The following is a 16,794-nucleotide window of genomic DNA, read 5'->3' on the forward strand; positions in this document are numbered from 1 at the left end:
AAGGGAGCCACTAACGAGATTCTTCTTTATGGCGGGGACATGCTGCACGTTCTTCAGTTGCAGGATCTTTTCCGAAGTAAACTTCAGATCTACCGTGCCAACACCATGAACAGAAGCATGCGAGCCATTCCCCATCAGGACGGAACAATCTCGTGCGACCTGGTAGGAAGAAAACAAAGACACATCAGCACACACATGAATATTGGCCCCAGTGTCAACCCACCAATCGGTGGACTGACAAACTGAAAGTATGGTAAGCAGATTACCATACCCAGATGCCGCATCATTGTTGCTCAGAGTGACATTCACAGACTTGGAGTCCTGTGCTGGCTTCTTGTACTTGTTTTAGCACTTGTTTGCCCAATGTTCATTGGAACCACAAGTAAAGCAGCCATCTCTCTTTTTGTCTTTCTTCCTACCCTTCTTCTTAAAGGTAGTATTCTGCTGGATAGAGTTCTTTCCCTTGAACTTGTGGAAGTTCTTCTGCACCACATTGGCGCTAGAAGAACCCTCTTCCCCTTTCATGTGTGAGTCCTTTGCTCTTGAGTTCTACTCAACACTGAGATGACCGATGACATCCTCAACAAAGGATTCACGTCTCAAGCTCTTCCCAAGCTCCCAATGGCAAGTGATAGAGCAACCCTTATAAAAGGGTCTCAACTCTCCTCAACTAGCAAGGTGGGACTAAATTTCCCACCACCTGCCATCCACATGGGCCTAAAGATTAACCAGGGATTAATGTCTTATATGGGCCTAAGCCCATCCATAATCCAACACGCTCATGTACACGTCGCTGAGGTGGCCGGGGAGCTATGGTGCGGCGAGGCGCGCAGAGCAGCCCAAAACGGGCCGTGGCTTGTCAGTCGATGGAGATAATCGGTCGTGGCAAGGTGCAGCAGGCACGACTGTGTACATGCAAACATTGCATGCCATGTGCTCGATCAAATGTCCACACTTTAGATAGACGAAAGGAAAGAGAAATATTGCCACATGGACTCGAGACCCGTCAAACATGTATGACGTGTTTGGCTTTAATCAAAATCGTGTCCGCGTTGGTAGGAAACCACTTGAAAGCGGTACGAAGGACTAAACTTATCCGGTTTTAAAAATTAAGGGACTAAGGTTTGCAGGTTTTGAAGTTGAAGGACCATTTCTATACTTTCAGAAAAATTAAGGGACGAATAATATACTTTTCCCTTAAAAATATGATATAACTTGATCCGTGCAAATAACAAATAAGTTTATTTTTTCTGAGGTCAACTTTTTCATAATTTACATATATATAGTTCACCCCACAAAAATGTATGGATCTTTTAGATTTCTTTAGAAACGTTCAGGTACGTACGATTTCACTTTCACAAAAAATAGGCAGGGTAGCCCGGGTGCGCCTATGTCTCGCTTGTCATGAGACGTAAGACAGCCTCATCTGAGGGAGAGCAAGACTGAGCCGGCCTAGCTTGTTGGAGGCCCCAAAATCGTTTTTTCTCTGTTATTTTTTTGTTGTCTGTTCTTGTTTTACCAAAAAAAACACTCAACATAAAACATTTTGAAAAATGTTAGTCTAGCATTTGTAAAAATGTTAAATTTGTATAGAAAAAGATGTTTCTAATGCATACAAAAATGTAATGCAAAAAAATACAATGTGTATGAAAAATGTTGATCATGTATTTTAACATTTTTAATCAGGCATTTGAAAAAATCATATATTTTAAAAATATTAAACATGTATAAAAAATTTCTGAAGTATATCAGAAATGTTGAAAGTGTATTAAAAGTTGAAGATAAAAACATGAACTTTAGAAAATGTTGACCGCGTATCAAGGAAATGTTAATCATATATTGAAAAAGTGTAACCGTGTATAAAACAATGTTCTTGATATATACCAAAAAGTACAATGTGTATGAAAAAGTGGTCATGAAACACAAAGGTTTGAAAAAAATTGTCTATTTAAAAAATGTTAAACGTGTACAAAAAACTGTTTCTCACATATATGAAAAATGTAGAACGTGTCTTCAAAAATTTGAACATGCAAATATAAATTTTAGAAAATATGGATCATGTATTAAAAAAGTAATCATATATTTAAAAATGGTAAACATGTATTATTTTTTTACTGATATATACCAAAAAGTACAATGTATTAATAAAGTAGTCATCAAACATTCTTTTTAAAATGTTAATGATGTATTTGAAAAAATATTAAACATGTATAAAAAATCATGATGTATATGTAAAATGTACAAATGTATGTAAACAATACAGACATGTACTAAAGAAAAAACAATAAACAAAGAGACACTAGATAAATGAAGAAAAACAGAAAACTCGAAGAAAACTGTGAAAATCCTTTAGAAGAGGAAGAAATAACAAGAAAATAGAAAACAAACCGAAGGAAAAAGAAGAAAGAACAGATCGAGAAAGAAACAACAAATTAAAGAAAAGAAGAAAGAAAAGGGAAAACCCAGTAAAGCCAAGAAATAAACCAATAAATCTTGTGAAAAAAAAGAAAAGAAAACCGTGAAGAAACAAAGAAACCGATAAGAGCCGTAAAAATGAGGAAAAACCTGATTGAAGAGTAAATAAAAACAGAAAATTGTATAAAAGCATAAAGAAAAAGAAAAAAACTGAATGATAACCAGATCAAACCAGTGCAACGAGTGAGAGAGGAGCGAACATCGGTCGATCCCAAGCGAGCGATGGAGGAGAACCCTGAGACAAGTTATAGCAAGATATAGCGAAATCACTAAAGGGTACCCTTGCAAAGGTCATTCCCACATTCTGGAGGATGAGTTTTCTCTTTTTTCGTAGATTCGTTTATTCAAATTTTCTCTCTCTTATACCTTGCGGCCAAACCGCAAACCATTTTCATTATTGGATTTCTCGCGTTGAGATCTTTGAAACTAGATCTCATATTAATAGGTTTCGATGAACTTTGTTTTCATGAAAAATCCCAAGCCAGAAGCATTATTTTTCATTTTTGAGAGGCATAGTTGTGGCTCTCACGAAAATAAATCTGTGCCTCCACGAGAAGCAAATATGTGCCTCTTGCGAAAGCAAAATAAAAAAATATTTTTTTTCTTTTCCAAGAGGCATAATTGTGTCTCTTGTCGAATCAAACTTGCGCCTTACGTGGAAAAAACATGGTTTCCCCCTTTGTGAGAGGCACAACTATGGCCCAATTCTTTTGCAAGATTCTCCCAGAATCTGACCCCTCCCCAGCTTCTCCCAGAATTTTTGAGTCTCATTTGTTTTACAATCCTATTTAGTTAGGGTCTAATTAGTTAGGATTGTAAAACAAATGGGGTCAAAGATTCTGTGAGAAGCTGGGGAGGGGTCAGATTCTGGGAAAAACTTGCAAAAGAACTGGGCCTATGCCTCTCGCGAAAGCAAACATGTGCCTCTACGAAAGCAAATCTGTGCCTCTCGTGGAAGAAAAAAAACATTTTTTTCTACTTTTCCAAGAAGCACAGCTGTTCCTAAAGCAAATCCGAGCCTCTCGTGAGAGTAAAAAAATATTCCCGGGAGGCACAACTGTGCCTCTCGCAAAACTAAATATGTGCCTCTCGCGAAAGCAAAAAAACATGTAGAGAAATCTGTACCTCCCGTAGAAGCAAAATAAATTTTGATTTTTTTTCTTGAAAACATAGAAAAATTTGGGCACTAACCAAAAAATCCAAAAAAACACAGAAAAAACCCATCTAAACCCCGAAAATGGTACAGAAAAAAAATTCTCAAAAAGCGCCCAGCACATGACACGCGGCGCACTCTCAGTCCACAAAAAATGATCTTTGCCGGGCTGCCGCAAGGGTACCCCAATGAAACTGACCAAATCCTCAAAAAAAAAATGAAACTGACCATTGCCCAGGGTAGCCCAATAATTAGCCTCGGTCGTAGCTTGGGCCGGGTCCGCATAAACCAACGCTTTTTCTCACACGAAAATGAAAAGGAAAATGAAAAAAACTACTCCACCCTGTCCTCGTTGTCATTATTGATCTTCGTCCTGGTCGCCCTCCCTTCGCCTGCGCTCGCACAGCAGCAGCCCCGCCGCTCCCTCCGGCACGCCGTCGTCCATCCCGCTCCCGGCGCCCGCAAATCCGTCCTCCCCCCTCGACATGGTAATCCCTTGACCCGCCCCCCTTCTCCGGCAAAATCCGACCGCGCGCGTCTCCGTTTGCCCGGTTTACTTAGGGTTTATGCCCCAGAACCGGATGGCAAAATCAAGTATTTTCTGGCGCGTTTTTCATCTCCGTCTCGTCGGAATTGGCGCACTGCGATGTGTTACTCCCCGAATTTCGCCTGCCAGGAGTGATTATTTCTCAGAGGTTGTTGGCTTTGGTCTCTGCCCGTGCAGGCGTCCTGCCCGTCGGTCAAGAACATCCTCGTGCTGGACGCGGAGGGGAAGCGCGTGGCCGTCAAGTACTACGCCGACGACTGGCCCTCCGCGTCCTCCAAGCTGGCTTTCGAGAAGTCGCTCTTCGTGAAGACCCAGAAGACCAGCGCCAGAACAGAGGGTGAGTTTGCCTGTTGAAAGACGAGGAAAGTGTTAATTTTTTCACTGTATATGTGCACTGCGAGGGTAAATGTAAAATGCAAGTTTACATTCTCTTAATGGACCTTAGATAGTGTGTAGAGCAACGGCCATCTTCCTGGGAACACTGATTGGCACCTCACTGTCTGCCAACCAAATGGGCCTAGCTGTTTTACACTGTTACTGGCTACAGTTTGTGAGGTTCCTGCAGTACACTCATCAGGTGTATCTTCTTGTTGGAGCATCATGCCCTTTTTTTGGCTCATCTCTTCCAGTCCCTTGCTGTCTCGCTGTTCGGAACAAGGATGTTAACCGGTTGTCATTTTGTCGTCTGGATATTTTATTTCAAGAACACGCACGAGTATTGTTCGTTAAGGTATAAAGGAGTCTGTTACGAACAGAACCAGGAAGAAAACACCCCAGCTATCACAATGTAAACAACAGAACTACTCCTGAATATCTAATACAGCACTACACTGCAACATCGATCGTCATGCAAGCTGCTGGATCTCACACTCGCGCCCAATGTCATCGGCCACTGCAGCAGTGGACCAAGTTTTATGGATTAACACATGTCCATGTATTTTTGCATTTTTATTGTAATCTTGTCTTGCTAGGCTCAGTTCTCAGGTTTCACTGCAGAGTAGTAGGCCCTACTATAGCATTTAACACCAAGTTACTCTTTATTGTGTCTCATGAATTCTGCAACTATTTGTAAAATTCACCAAACAATTCAAAGTTCTGATAAAAGACTGTATGTGCAAATGCTTTGTTTCTAAGTGGTGCTCGACACCATTTTATATGTATTGCCTTTTTTTGGGTAAACATTAGTTTTTGGTAATTTCAATTACTCCTATAGTTCTGATAAGAAAACAAAGTAATTTACATGGTATTATGGTAATATGGTAGTTTTTTTTAGTAGAAGTCGTCCAGCTATTAACATCGGTTAGTTTGTTATATGTTTGTCATTTTGCAGCTGATGTGGTAATGTTTGATGGCTACATTATTGTGTACAAGTTCATCCAAGATCTCCATTTTTTTGTAACTGGAGGAGATGAGGAGAATGAGCTCATTTTAGCGTCAGTTCTTCAGGGGTTTTCTGATGCTGTTGGCATTCTTCTCAGGTTCTGCAATTCCCTTTTATTGTGGTTTATTTCCCCTCCATGTTGCCAGATTGTTTTCTCTGGATTTACTAATCAACGTGAGTACTTTATCTCCTTCCAGAAACAGTGTAGACAAAAGGACCGCACTTGAAAATCTGGATCTCATCTTTTTGTGCCTTGACGAGGTTGTTGATGGAGGGTAATTCCCATGCTTCCACATGCTATTATGGTCGCTGTTGGTTTCCTTTTAAAATAAATAAATTTCGGCTCCTTTTCTGTAGAATGTTGCGTGCCATAACCATTTTCTATTATTTTGTTCTTTCAGCAATGAATTCAACTACTCCCTCCGATCCAAATTAATTGATGCAGCTACTAAAACTGCGTCAAAAGTTGTACTAGAGCTGCGTCAATTAATTTGGATCGGAGGGAGTAGCACTTCTACTTTCACAATTACGATCACCTATGTAGAGTTGATAGCAAAGATAAGAAATGGACTAAGGAGGGCTGGTGTTTGTGGTGCTTTTTTACTGGTATTTTCTAATTAGAATTTGTGGTAATTAATTTGAGTGTTATGGATTATTTACTGTTCACTGTTTTCAAGAAACATTCGCACCTGATTTCTATCACCACACAATAATTGTTCAGATTTATGTAATCGGACTATGATGTATATCTTGAGCTGTTGAGGACATGAGCATAATAACCTCAATTTAACATTTGCACTTGTGCCATGATAATACAGACCTTCTGGTCAGGCAGGTTGTTATTTGTTTGATGAGTTGTTGACCTGCAAATAATAATTCACAAATGGCCTTGCAGGATTGTTCTGGAAACAGATGGAAATGTGATAGCCGAGAAGGTGTCAGGCCATGGATTGGAAGGAGCTGGGTCATTCACTGAGCAGGTATAACACAGTTGTGATAATGGTTCCAGCTGAAACCTATCTACTTCCAGATGACTTATTCTTCTCCCCTCTACTTGCAGACGATAAGCCAAGCCCTAGCGACAGCAAGAGAGCACTTCGCGAGGTCTCTTCTGAAGTAGTGTGTGTAGGCATCTTTCGGGTTGGCGATGCACCCAGCATTGAACTCCTGTGTTTCCTCTTCTAGCACAGTGCACCTAGTTTGCAAGAAAGAAAGAACGAGAAAATGACTTGATCTTTGCGTGTGAGTTCGTTCGTCTGTTGTTGTGGTGCTCGTCGACATTTTGTCGCAGAGATGTATGTGCGGCCTAAGTGCCTATCTGGTTACCAGATTCCCTTCTAAGGTCTGTATAAGAAACTTGTGATGGTGCAGTCGTTGGTCTTGTTGTCTCACCTCTCTTTTGGTGCATAATAACAATCCAGCAGCAGCCCATGATGCTACCAATTTCTTGTGATCTGCAACTTTTTTCCATCCTGTTAAAAAAAAGAACCTTCTTCCATGATCATTTGAGTTTTCCTCTATGATTCTATGAATCATCCAAAACGGCTTAATCGAAATGTTCAGGGTGCGTTCGCTTCACAGGAATGCTAGTCTTTCCAGAGGAATATCCATTCCATAGTTTACATTTCCTTCGATGGCGTTCGGTACACAGGATTCGGCTACAGCGTTTCTGTGGAAAGTTCCTCAAACAGTGGCCATTTCACAGGAAAATATAAATCTGGTCTGGGCACATTTTTGGGCGGAGGCCCGAGGCAATCACGGCGCAGGCTGAATAAAAAAAATATCATTCACATGGATGTGACAGAAGCCAAACCAGCATGCAGCCCTTTCTGGCCGAATAAAATAATATACTGCTGCATTAGTTGTACGGTTCCTTTATTCACCTCTGTGAACGACTTCCTGTGAACCGAACAATTCCTTATTTTCTTATTCCTATATTTCAAGAACCGGAGGAATGCACTGTACAGCCTATTGCATTCCTGTACTTTTTTACATTCCTCTGTCTGTCTAAACTGTATACCGAACGGGGCTTCAAAGACGACATAAGGAATCAAAATCTCAGGTTGCTAATTTCATGAGACAAAGGTAGAATTGCAACAATACCCTTGCTTGAGAATATCATGCCAATAACGAGCAAAGCAGACTCTCTTCAAAGTAACCGCAATTCAGGTTACAACTTCTATGACCTATTTAATAATACCAATAACAATCGCAGCAAACCGTCTCAAGGGTAACAAATATCCAGATCACGATCCTATGTTCTGTAGCTATCATTTGTTTCATGTCGAGCAGAGAGAAAAATAGGCGAAGAGGCGCACGGTATGCAGCTAGAGAATCACTCCGGCAATTTGCTGCCTAGCCTGCTGACAAACTGGCAAAGCACGTCCCTCTGCGCGACCGCACCGTCGTCGGCCACATTGCTGAACTGCTGATAGTAACCGTCATCATGGTCGTGCGACGCCGGTGCCCGTTCTCTGTGTGTGTCGCCGAGGTCGATCATGATGTTGGTGAGCAGGCAGCAGGCGTAGATGATCCTCGGCAGCCGGTGCTTGTCGGGCCTCCACAGCTCCCCCTTGAGTACCTGCCACCTTTCCTTCAGCCTGGCCATAGCACCCTGCACCACCATTCTCGCCGCGGCGTGCTGCTTGTTGAATGCTGCTTTTGCTGGAGACAGATCACGCTCTTGGTATGGAGTCATCAGCCAGGGAAGGAGAGGGTAGCCCGTGTCCCCGATGATGTACTCTCTGACCACTGACCCTGCTGGCTCCCCAGGAAGCTCCATTTGGCCGTCCAGCCTCCCGCCTTTCTCGCACAGCTTGTAGAAGCCCGAGGTGCGCAGGATGCAGGAGTCATCCATGCTCCCAGGCCAGCCACTGACAACGTCTCTGAACCGCATGTCGGGGTCGACAACGGCCTGCAGGACCATGCTGTTCCTGTTCTCACAGTCAAGCCAGACATTGCTGTTAGGCTGAGCTGAAGAGCACATGAGGATGTGTGTTGTGTCTATGGCGCCGCAGCAGTTGGGGAGGCCCTGGAGCTTTTCGAACTTTGCTTTGATGGTCGCCATCTCCTCAGGGTCAGGCCACTTCAGATGACTGATCGCGTGATCCTCCAAGGACTCGATGAACTTCCAAGTGATGTTTGAGATTGCTGAGTGGTTCATTCCAAAGCGATTCCCTATGCTCAGAAGTGACTCACCAGTCGTCAGTCTCAACAGAGCAACAGCTACTTGATCCTCCAACGCAAGAATCGTCTTGTCTCCAAACCTGAAATTTCTGAAACCCTGCGTCTTTCTTGAGAAGTCCCCGGTAATAAGAGTGCAAATGTAGTCGAATGTCTTCCTCGACATCTTGAAGACTGACTCAAAGTTTTGGCAGTCTTTGGAGTAATGTCCTGTGTAAACAACAGATTGCAGTGTCACAATCTGATATCACAATTTATTGTACCACAAAACTGTGTGGCAAACATGAACATCAAATGTATACATTTTACAATGCAAGAGATTCAATTCATTCTTCAACATGAACAGCAAATGTATAAGTCTTATCCCTATCATGTTTACATACACTTTGGCAAGGAAGAAGATACCTAATCCCTACAGTGAGTTAAAACTTAGAAGTGACAGGTAATGAAAATCTTATAGCAATACTGGGAAATTTCCACCAACTAATAGATAAGTCTACTCTATCAGCATATCTGATGCAACCTAAACAGAGTTATGAATGTGCTGGGAAACTGGTACGAGAAATGGTTAAACTAAGAAAAGACAAATTGTATGAGTGACTGCAGAAGATAATTCAAAGTATACGAGTAAATCATCGACACGAGTTAAGTAAATATATAAATTAAATCAGTACATGCCTTCAGCACTCAGTTTAAAGAGTTGTGTAAGTTTCATACAAAACATTTCCTAGAGCTTGAGGGATTCCAAAAATCCACTGTCTAAGGACTTGCGAAACATTTCTTGACCATAAGAGAGCATGGCATCATGCTACATGAGGAACATTTGTTCAGGGGAATGTCTCTCGGGCAACTGTCTGTAATGACCCATTCACTTCATACGCATACACCATGTTGACAGAGCCTACTGAATCTAAATAGATTAGTCGACCATTTGATTGAATAAACAGTTAGCTTCTTTGAGAAAGGATCTACGAGTTACATACCAGAGTTGCAATCTTGTAGATATCATTATATTTTTAAGTAAAGTGATTGTGGATTCCAACACTTCCTCTTTTTAAGTATTATAACTTTATAAGTGTGAGAAGTTTTAAGAGTTACCCTGGAAAAATACTTAAGCTAGTACTGCATCACTCAACCCATGTGATGATCTGTATGAGCCACAGTAACTGTCTTCTAAATTAGCAGTAATACTATGACCACCAATAGCACAGAATAAAAACAATTATCGAGTTGTGTGGAACTATCTGTGAACAGATAGGCCGGTTTTTCCTCTGCAACATGTACAGCAACTTTTGACTGAATTCTTCAGGAAATGTAAACAAGTTACTTCACATGCTTCAGAAAAGAAAAAGAAGGGTTAGTTCTTGAAGCATCGAGGCTTGAACAATCGAGCAACCGATTGCAGATGAGGTCGACGCAATGGGCACAACTGACACCAGCTACAGAGTTATGAATCCCCAAAACACCATTGCACACATGCTTGGTAGATCTGAAATGGAGACGAAGAACCAAGAAAACCGCAAATGTCAAAACTAACCGCTCTCCCCCAACAATCCCCGACCCGATCGAGACCATTCGGAGCCGCCGCACTCGTAAGCTGCTATTGTTCGTGCCCTCGGAGAACAATCTGGACCACCCCGCCCGCCGGAGATTGCCCGTTCCTCCGTGCACCGACCGTACACGAGCCTCTGCAGCCGACCACCCCTCCATGAAGCGCACCGAACAAAGCAGATTCACTGCACTAACCGCCCAGATTAAGGCCGCGGATTAAGCAAGGCCATCGAACGCGCGCGCGCAGGAAGCAGTGCAAATTCAACGGCGGCCCTCCCTGATCCAGCACCACAGCCGAAATCTGCCCACGCGCAATCTCGTACGCGAGGCGAGAGGGTGCCGCGCATTACCGAGGGCCGCGAGGCCACGGCGAGCCGCGGGACGAGGGACGGGCACGGGCGAGGACGGGCAGCAACAGTGGTCCAAACAGGGAGACGGGAAAGAGAGAGATGGAGCATGGACGTGTGTATACCTGCTGCAAGCCTGCGGGAGAAGGAGTCCCACCAATCGGCGGCGTCGGGCGGGGGCAAGGGCGCCATCACCCCCGCCGGCAGGGCTTTCTCCGGGTGCCGCTTCCGGCGCTTGGCCCCCCTCAGTGGTGCCATGACGAGGAGTCGAGGAGAAGGATAGCTAATTTCCGGAGGAGAGATCAAGAAAAGCAGCCGAGGCAGGGCAGCGGCAGCAACCCCCCAATGACTTAAAAAGACCCACCCAGTTGTTGTTCACAGTGCCAAAGAAACAGAGTTCGCTGCCGCCGCTATGTTTTTTTGTAGTGGTTGTACATCTGCCCAGCGCCGCGGCCACCTAGCAGCATGCAACAAGCCAAGTACTAGTATGGTTTTTTGGTCACAACTCACAAGATGGCATGCAATTTTTGCATCATGCAAGTGAGGCTAGGATCTTGGCAAGATGGGAGCTCTTGGGTCTGGTCAAGCTCTTGGGTTTTTGGAGAATTGTCTTGTGTCTATCCGTGATTCTAACTATGGGAACAACGTAATTCTTTTGCCGGTTTTTATTACTTATGACCGTGTGCATCGCGCTACTCTGTTGTATCTGATAACATTCGTCTCGTCGATCTGTATAATAGGAAAAAAATTCACATGTTTCGAGCCGCGATTTAAGATTGTAACGTAAAAAGTTCAGGAAACTGCGCTGTTGCCCGGTCCCCCTTTATTAATACCGAGCCAGCTCATGCTCGCTTGTTTGCTCCTTTGCGCGATCTGATCTGACCCGATGGTTTGTGCATGATGCCTCTCGTGAGTTCGTCAATGTGGACCCAGATGTGGACCGTGGTTTCTGTGCTCGTGTTTGGCGTGTTGCGCCGCATGTAGGGCCATGATCACATTGTATTGGCTTTCTTACTAGTATGCTAAGCAACACTTTTGCCACATTTAAAAAAAATAAAAATGCCCCCAACACATTCATGTGTTGCCGACTCGGGCTTGTTCGGCAAACATCCACAATCTCAAACTCCTCAGCCAGCAGCCATTTGCGAAAAGAGACTCGAAATAGTTGTTCTGGTGTTCGCAGGGTGGCTGCCATTGTGATCCACGAAGGAAATCATTGTTAGGGTCCTATATGTACCGTTTGTGTATGCTCGTACAATCTTAGATGCATATGGATGGATAGAACATGACATGCATAGATGCTTCACACAGTACACAAAGTATTAGTACTTCTTGTTTTCATAGAAACTATAGAGAGATGGGGTATCTCATGAAATATTTTCGAGGCAATCATAAACATAGGTGGGTACGATGGTATTATAGTGAAAGTTGTCATAAATAAACAAATTGACAATTTGATGTTTTTTAATAAGTTAAACCAGTTTGTCGGAGCCCGACCTAGTCCTATGGTAGAAGAGACTTCTTGGGAAGCTTGAGTGGCGAGTTGGGTCGATTCAAACTAGAGCTCTCAGCTTAGAGTTCTTTGACAAACAACCCAGGCTAACCATGAGAGTGGTAGGTGGGAAGGTGTCAAGGGGAAGTGGTTCCAATGCATCCTCATGTTGGGGCATGTAGTAGAAACAAAAAAATCTGTCCTGCTATCAAGTTCTCATGATCACTATGAAGATGCATAAGGGGTTCGATCAGATCGTTACCAACTCGGAGTTGCAGCGGAAAAAGAGCTGGTGAAAAACTATTGATAATCCACAAGTATAGGGGATCAGATGTAGCTTTTTGATAAATAAGAGTGTCAAACCAACGAGGAGCTAAAGGTAGGATTAATATCCTCTAAAGTTCTATCGACCACCTATACAACTCTACGCACGCTAACGCTTGCTTTACCTAGAACAACAAATAAAACTACTTTGCAGAAGTGATGGGATATATTTGCAAGATAATAAAGAACATGGAAAAACATTAGGTGTTATTTTAATAAAAGAACAATAAAGTAAATATAGCGAGTGTGGAAAAGTGGTGGTAGGATGTGCAGAATTGTCCCTAGGCAATTGAGTATGACACGATAGTGATACTTATCATACTTATGAGGGAGAGGCCTAAGCTAATATACTCTCCGTACTTGCATATATTCTTTTGATTGGAACTCTAGTAAGAATCTACAAATACTAAAGATTCATTAAGATAAAACTCATTAAGAGTCCCCTTTAATCCCATATGCAATAACTCACGAACTCAGATTTAGGTTTCGGTCACTCCTACAGCCCACTATAAGCAAATCATTAACATATTGCAACACCTTGCAGCGGGACCCCACACGCTTGCGCGAGACGGCGGGCACTATAGGACAACACTATAATAACATACATCTCATATCATACCACAATTCCATAGGACAAAGAGAACCTACTCAAACATAATAGAGGTGCAACACATCATTGGATAATAATATGTAGCATAGAGCACCATGTTCAAGTAGGAGATTACAATGGGTTGCGGGAGAGTGGACCGTTGATTATAAAGGAAGGAAGGTGATTGACGTGTTGATGAAGACTGCGGTGTTGATGGAGATGGTTGCAGTGACGATGGTTCCCCCGGCGGCACTCCGGCGCTACCAGGAGAGAGGGGGAGAGCCCCCTCCTTCTTCTTGCTTGGCCTTCCCCCTAGATGGGAGAAGGGTTTCCCTCTAGTCCTTGGCCTCCATGGCCCGTGTAGGGCGGGAGCCCCTTCAAGATTGGATCTCTCCTCCTCTTTTTTGTTGGGGAACGCAGTAATTTCAAAAAAAATCCTACGATCACACAAGATCTATGTGATGCATAGCAACGAGCGGGAGAGTGTTGTCCACGTACCCTCGTAGACCGAAAGCGGAAGCGTTAAGTAACATGGTTGATGTAGTCGAACGTCTTTGCGATCCAACCGATCAAGTACCGAATGCACGGCACCTCCGCGATCTGCACACGTTCAGCTCGGTGACGTCCCTCGAACTCTTGATCCAGTTGAGGCCGAGGGAGAGTTTCGTCAGCACGACGGCGTGGTGACGGTGATGGTGAAGTTACCGGCGCAGGGCTTCGCCTAAGCACTACGACGATATGACCGAGGATGTAAAACTATGGAGGGGGGCACCGCACACAGCTAAGACAACGGTCAACTTGCGTGTCTATGGGGTGCCCCTGGCCACGTATATAAAGGAGCAAGGGGAGGGGGCCGGCGGCCTCATAGGGTGCGCCCCAAGGGGGGAATCCTACTCCTACACCTACTAGGAGTAGGTTCCCCCTTTCCTAGTCCAACTAGGAGGGGAAGGAAAGAGGAGGAGGGGAGAAGGAAAGAGGGGGCCGGCCCCCAAAGCCCTAAACCAATTCGGTTTGAGCCTAGGGGGGCGCACCCCACACTTCCTTGCTGCCCTCTATTTCCACTAAGGCCCATTGACCCTCCCGGCGAATTCCCGTAACTCTCCGGTACTCCGAAAAATACCCGAATCACCCGGAACCTTTCCGATGTCCGAATATAGCCTTCCAATATATCGATCTTTATGTCTCGATCATTTCGAGACTCCTCGTCATGTCCGTGATCTCATCCGGGACTCCGAACAACCTTCAATACATCAAATCACATAACTCATAATACAAATCGTCATCAAACGTTAAGCGTGCGAACCCTACGGGTTCGAGAACTATGTAGACATGACCTAGACTCATCTCCGGTCAATAAATAACAACGGAACCTGGATGCTCATATTGGCTCCCACATATTCTACGAAGATCTTTATCGGTCAAACCGCATAACAACATACGTTGTTCCCTTTGTCATCGGTATGTTACTTGCCCGAGATTCGATAGTCGGTATCTCAATACCTAGTTCAATCTCGTTACCGGCAAGTCTCTTTACTCGTTCCGCAATGTATCATCCCGTAACTAACTCATTAGTCACATTGCTTGCAAGGCTTATAGTGATGTGCATTACCGAGAGGGCCCAGAGATACCTCTCCGACAATCGGAGTGACAAATCCTAATCTCGATCTATGCCAACTCAACAAACACCATTGGAGACACCTGTACAGCATCTTTATAATCACCCAGTTATGTTGTGATGTTTGATAGCACAAAAAGTGTTCCACCGGTATTCGGGAGTTGCATAATCTCATAGTCATAGGAACATGTATAAGTCATGAAGAAAGCAATAGCAATAAACTAAACAATCATAGTGCTAAGCTAACGAATGGGTCTTGTCCATCACATTATTCTCCTAATGATGTGATCCCGTTCATCAAATGACAACACATGTCTATGGTCAGGAAACATAACCATCTTTGATAAACAAGCTAGTCAAGTAGAGGCATACTAGGGACACTCTGTTTTGTTTATGTATTCACACATGTACTAAGTTTCCGGTTAATACAATTCTAGCATAAATGATAAACATTTATCATGATATAAGGAAATAAATAATAACTTCATTATTGCCTCTAGGGCATATTTCCTTCATTTTTCTCTAGGGTTTCTTCTCTGTTCCAGGTTCTATTTTCTGGCCGAACACCATTTCTTTTATAGTCGGAGTTCCGCAACTTTGATTGGGCTGAGATTTTCACACGACCCCCCCAAATATTAGCTCCCTTCTGGCCAAAGGAGAGCTCTAGAAGCTTCACAGTCTCTCCACAAGCCAGCCCCCATGCCCTATGAGGGCGCGTCCTAGTGGCTTGTGAGGCCCACGATGTTGGGAAACATAGTAGAAAACAAAAAAAAACCATGCCTACGACAAACAAGATTAATATAAAGATGCATAACAGGTTGTGGTTACAATCATTACCGTCACCAAGTTGCAGTGGAAGAAGAACATGTCAGCGTAGATGATACTTGGATTCCCTTAAACCGTCGATGTACGATCCCACAAACCACCCATGAAGAGTCCCTTGAACCAAAGACCGAAAGCACGACCTCTCTACTAGGTTGCAAGTGTGCAGCCTTCACGATCCGACAACGTTTTTGACGGAAATATGCCCTAGAGGCAATAATAAAGTTGTTGTTATTATATTTCCTTATTCATGATAAATGTTTATTATTCATGTTTAAATTGTATTGACTGGAAACTTAAATACATGTGTGGATACATAAACAAAAAATGTGTCCCTAGTGAGCCTCTACTAGACTAGCTCGTTGATCAAAGATGGTTAAGGTTTCCTAACCATAGACATGAGTTGTCATTTGATAACGGGATCACATCATTAGGAGCATTATGTGATGGACAAGATCCATCCGTTAGCTTAGCATATGATCGTTCAGTTTATAGCTACTGCTTTCTTGAATGTCAAATACATGTTCCTTCAACCATGAGATCATGCAACTCCGGGATACCGGAGGAATGCCTTGTGTGCTATCAAACGTTACAACGTAACTGGGTGATTATAAAGATGCTCTACAGGTATCTCCGAAGGTGTCTCTTGAGTTGGCGTGAATCGAGATTGGGATTTGTCACTCCGAGTATCGGAGAGGTATCTCTGGGCCCTCTCGGTAATACACATCATAAGAAGCTTGCAAGCAAAGTGACTAAGGAGTTAGTTATGAGATGATGTATTACGAAACGATTAAAGAGACTTGCCGGTAACGAGATTGAACTAGGTATGGAGATACCGACGATCGAATCTCGGGCAAGTAACATACCAATAGACAAAGGGAATTACGTATGTTGTCATAATGGTTCGACCGATAAAGATCTTTGTAGAATATGTGGGAACCAATATGGGCATCTAGGTCCCGCTATTGGTTATTGACCGGAGAGGCGTCTCGGTTATGTCTACATCATTCTCGAACCCATACGGTTCGGACGCTTAACGTTCGTTGACGATATAGTGTTATATGAGTTATATGATTTGGTGACCGGATGTTGTCCGGAGTCCCGGATGAGATCATGGAAATGACGAAGATCTCCGGAATGGTCCAGAGGTAAAGATTGATATATAGGATGATGCTATTTGGACACCAGAAGAGTTTCGGGGGGTACTGGGTAGTCATCGGATCAACGGAAGGGGTTCCGGGAAACCCCGGGAGGCTATATGGGCTTAATGGGCCAAAGGGGGGAACACACCAGCCCGCAAGGGGCTGGTGCACCC

General features: G+C 43.6%; 2 protein-coding genes across 2 annotated transcripts; one reads left to right on the forward strand and one right to left on the reverse strand.

Annotated features, from left to right (window-relative positions):
• Positions 1-3,916: 3,916 nt before the first annotated feature.
• On the forward strand, positions 3,917-6,999 carry LOC123079685 (coatomer subunit zeta-3). The gene is made up of 6 exons (XM_044502484.1): positions 3,917-4,116; positions 4,353-4,512; positions 5,506-5,653; positions 5,754-5,831; positions 6,452-6,536; positions 6,617-6,999. Exons 1-6 carry the CDS (start codon positions 4,114-4,116, stop codon positions 6,674-6,676), a joined length of 534 nt encoding a protein of 177 aa, XP_044358419.1. The 5' UTR covers positions 3,917-4,113; the 3' UTR covers positions 6,677-6,999.
• A 648-nt stretch (positions 7,000-7,647) lies between these two features.
• On the reverse strand, positions 7,648-11,010 carry LOC123079683 (protein ALP1-like). Its single transcript, XM_044502483.1, has 2 exons — positions 10,763-11,010; positions 7,648-8,949 (listed from the first exon to the last, which is right to left on the reverse strand). The coding sequence occupies exons 1-2, from the start codon at positions 10,893-10,895 to the stop codon at positions 7,892-7,894; spliced, it is 1,191 nt and encodes a 396-aa protein (XP_044358418.1). The 5' UTR covers positions 10,896-11,010; the 3' UTR covers positions 7,648-7,891.
• Between the last annotated feature and the right edge of the window lie 5,784 nt (positions 11,011-16,794).

This window comes from Triticum aestivum, chromosome 3D (genome assembly GCF_018294505.1).
Source record: "Triticum aestivum cultivar Chinese Spring chromosome 3D, IWGSC CS RefSeq v2.1, whole genome shotgun sequence".
Classification (NCBI taxonomy): domain Eukaryota; kingdom Viridiplantae; phylum Streptophyta; class Magnoliopsida; order Poales; family Poaceae; genus Triticum; species Triticum aestivum.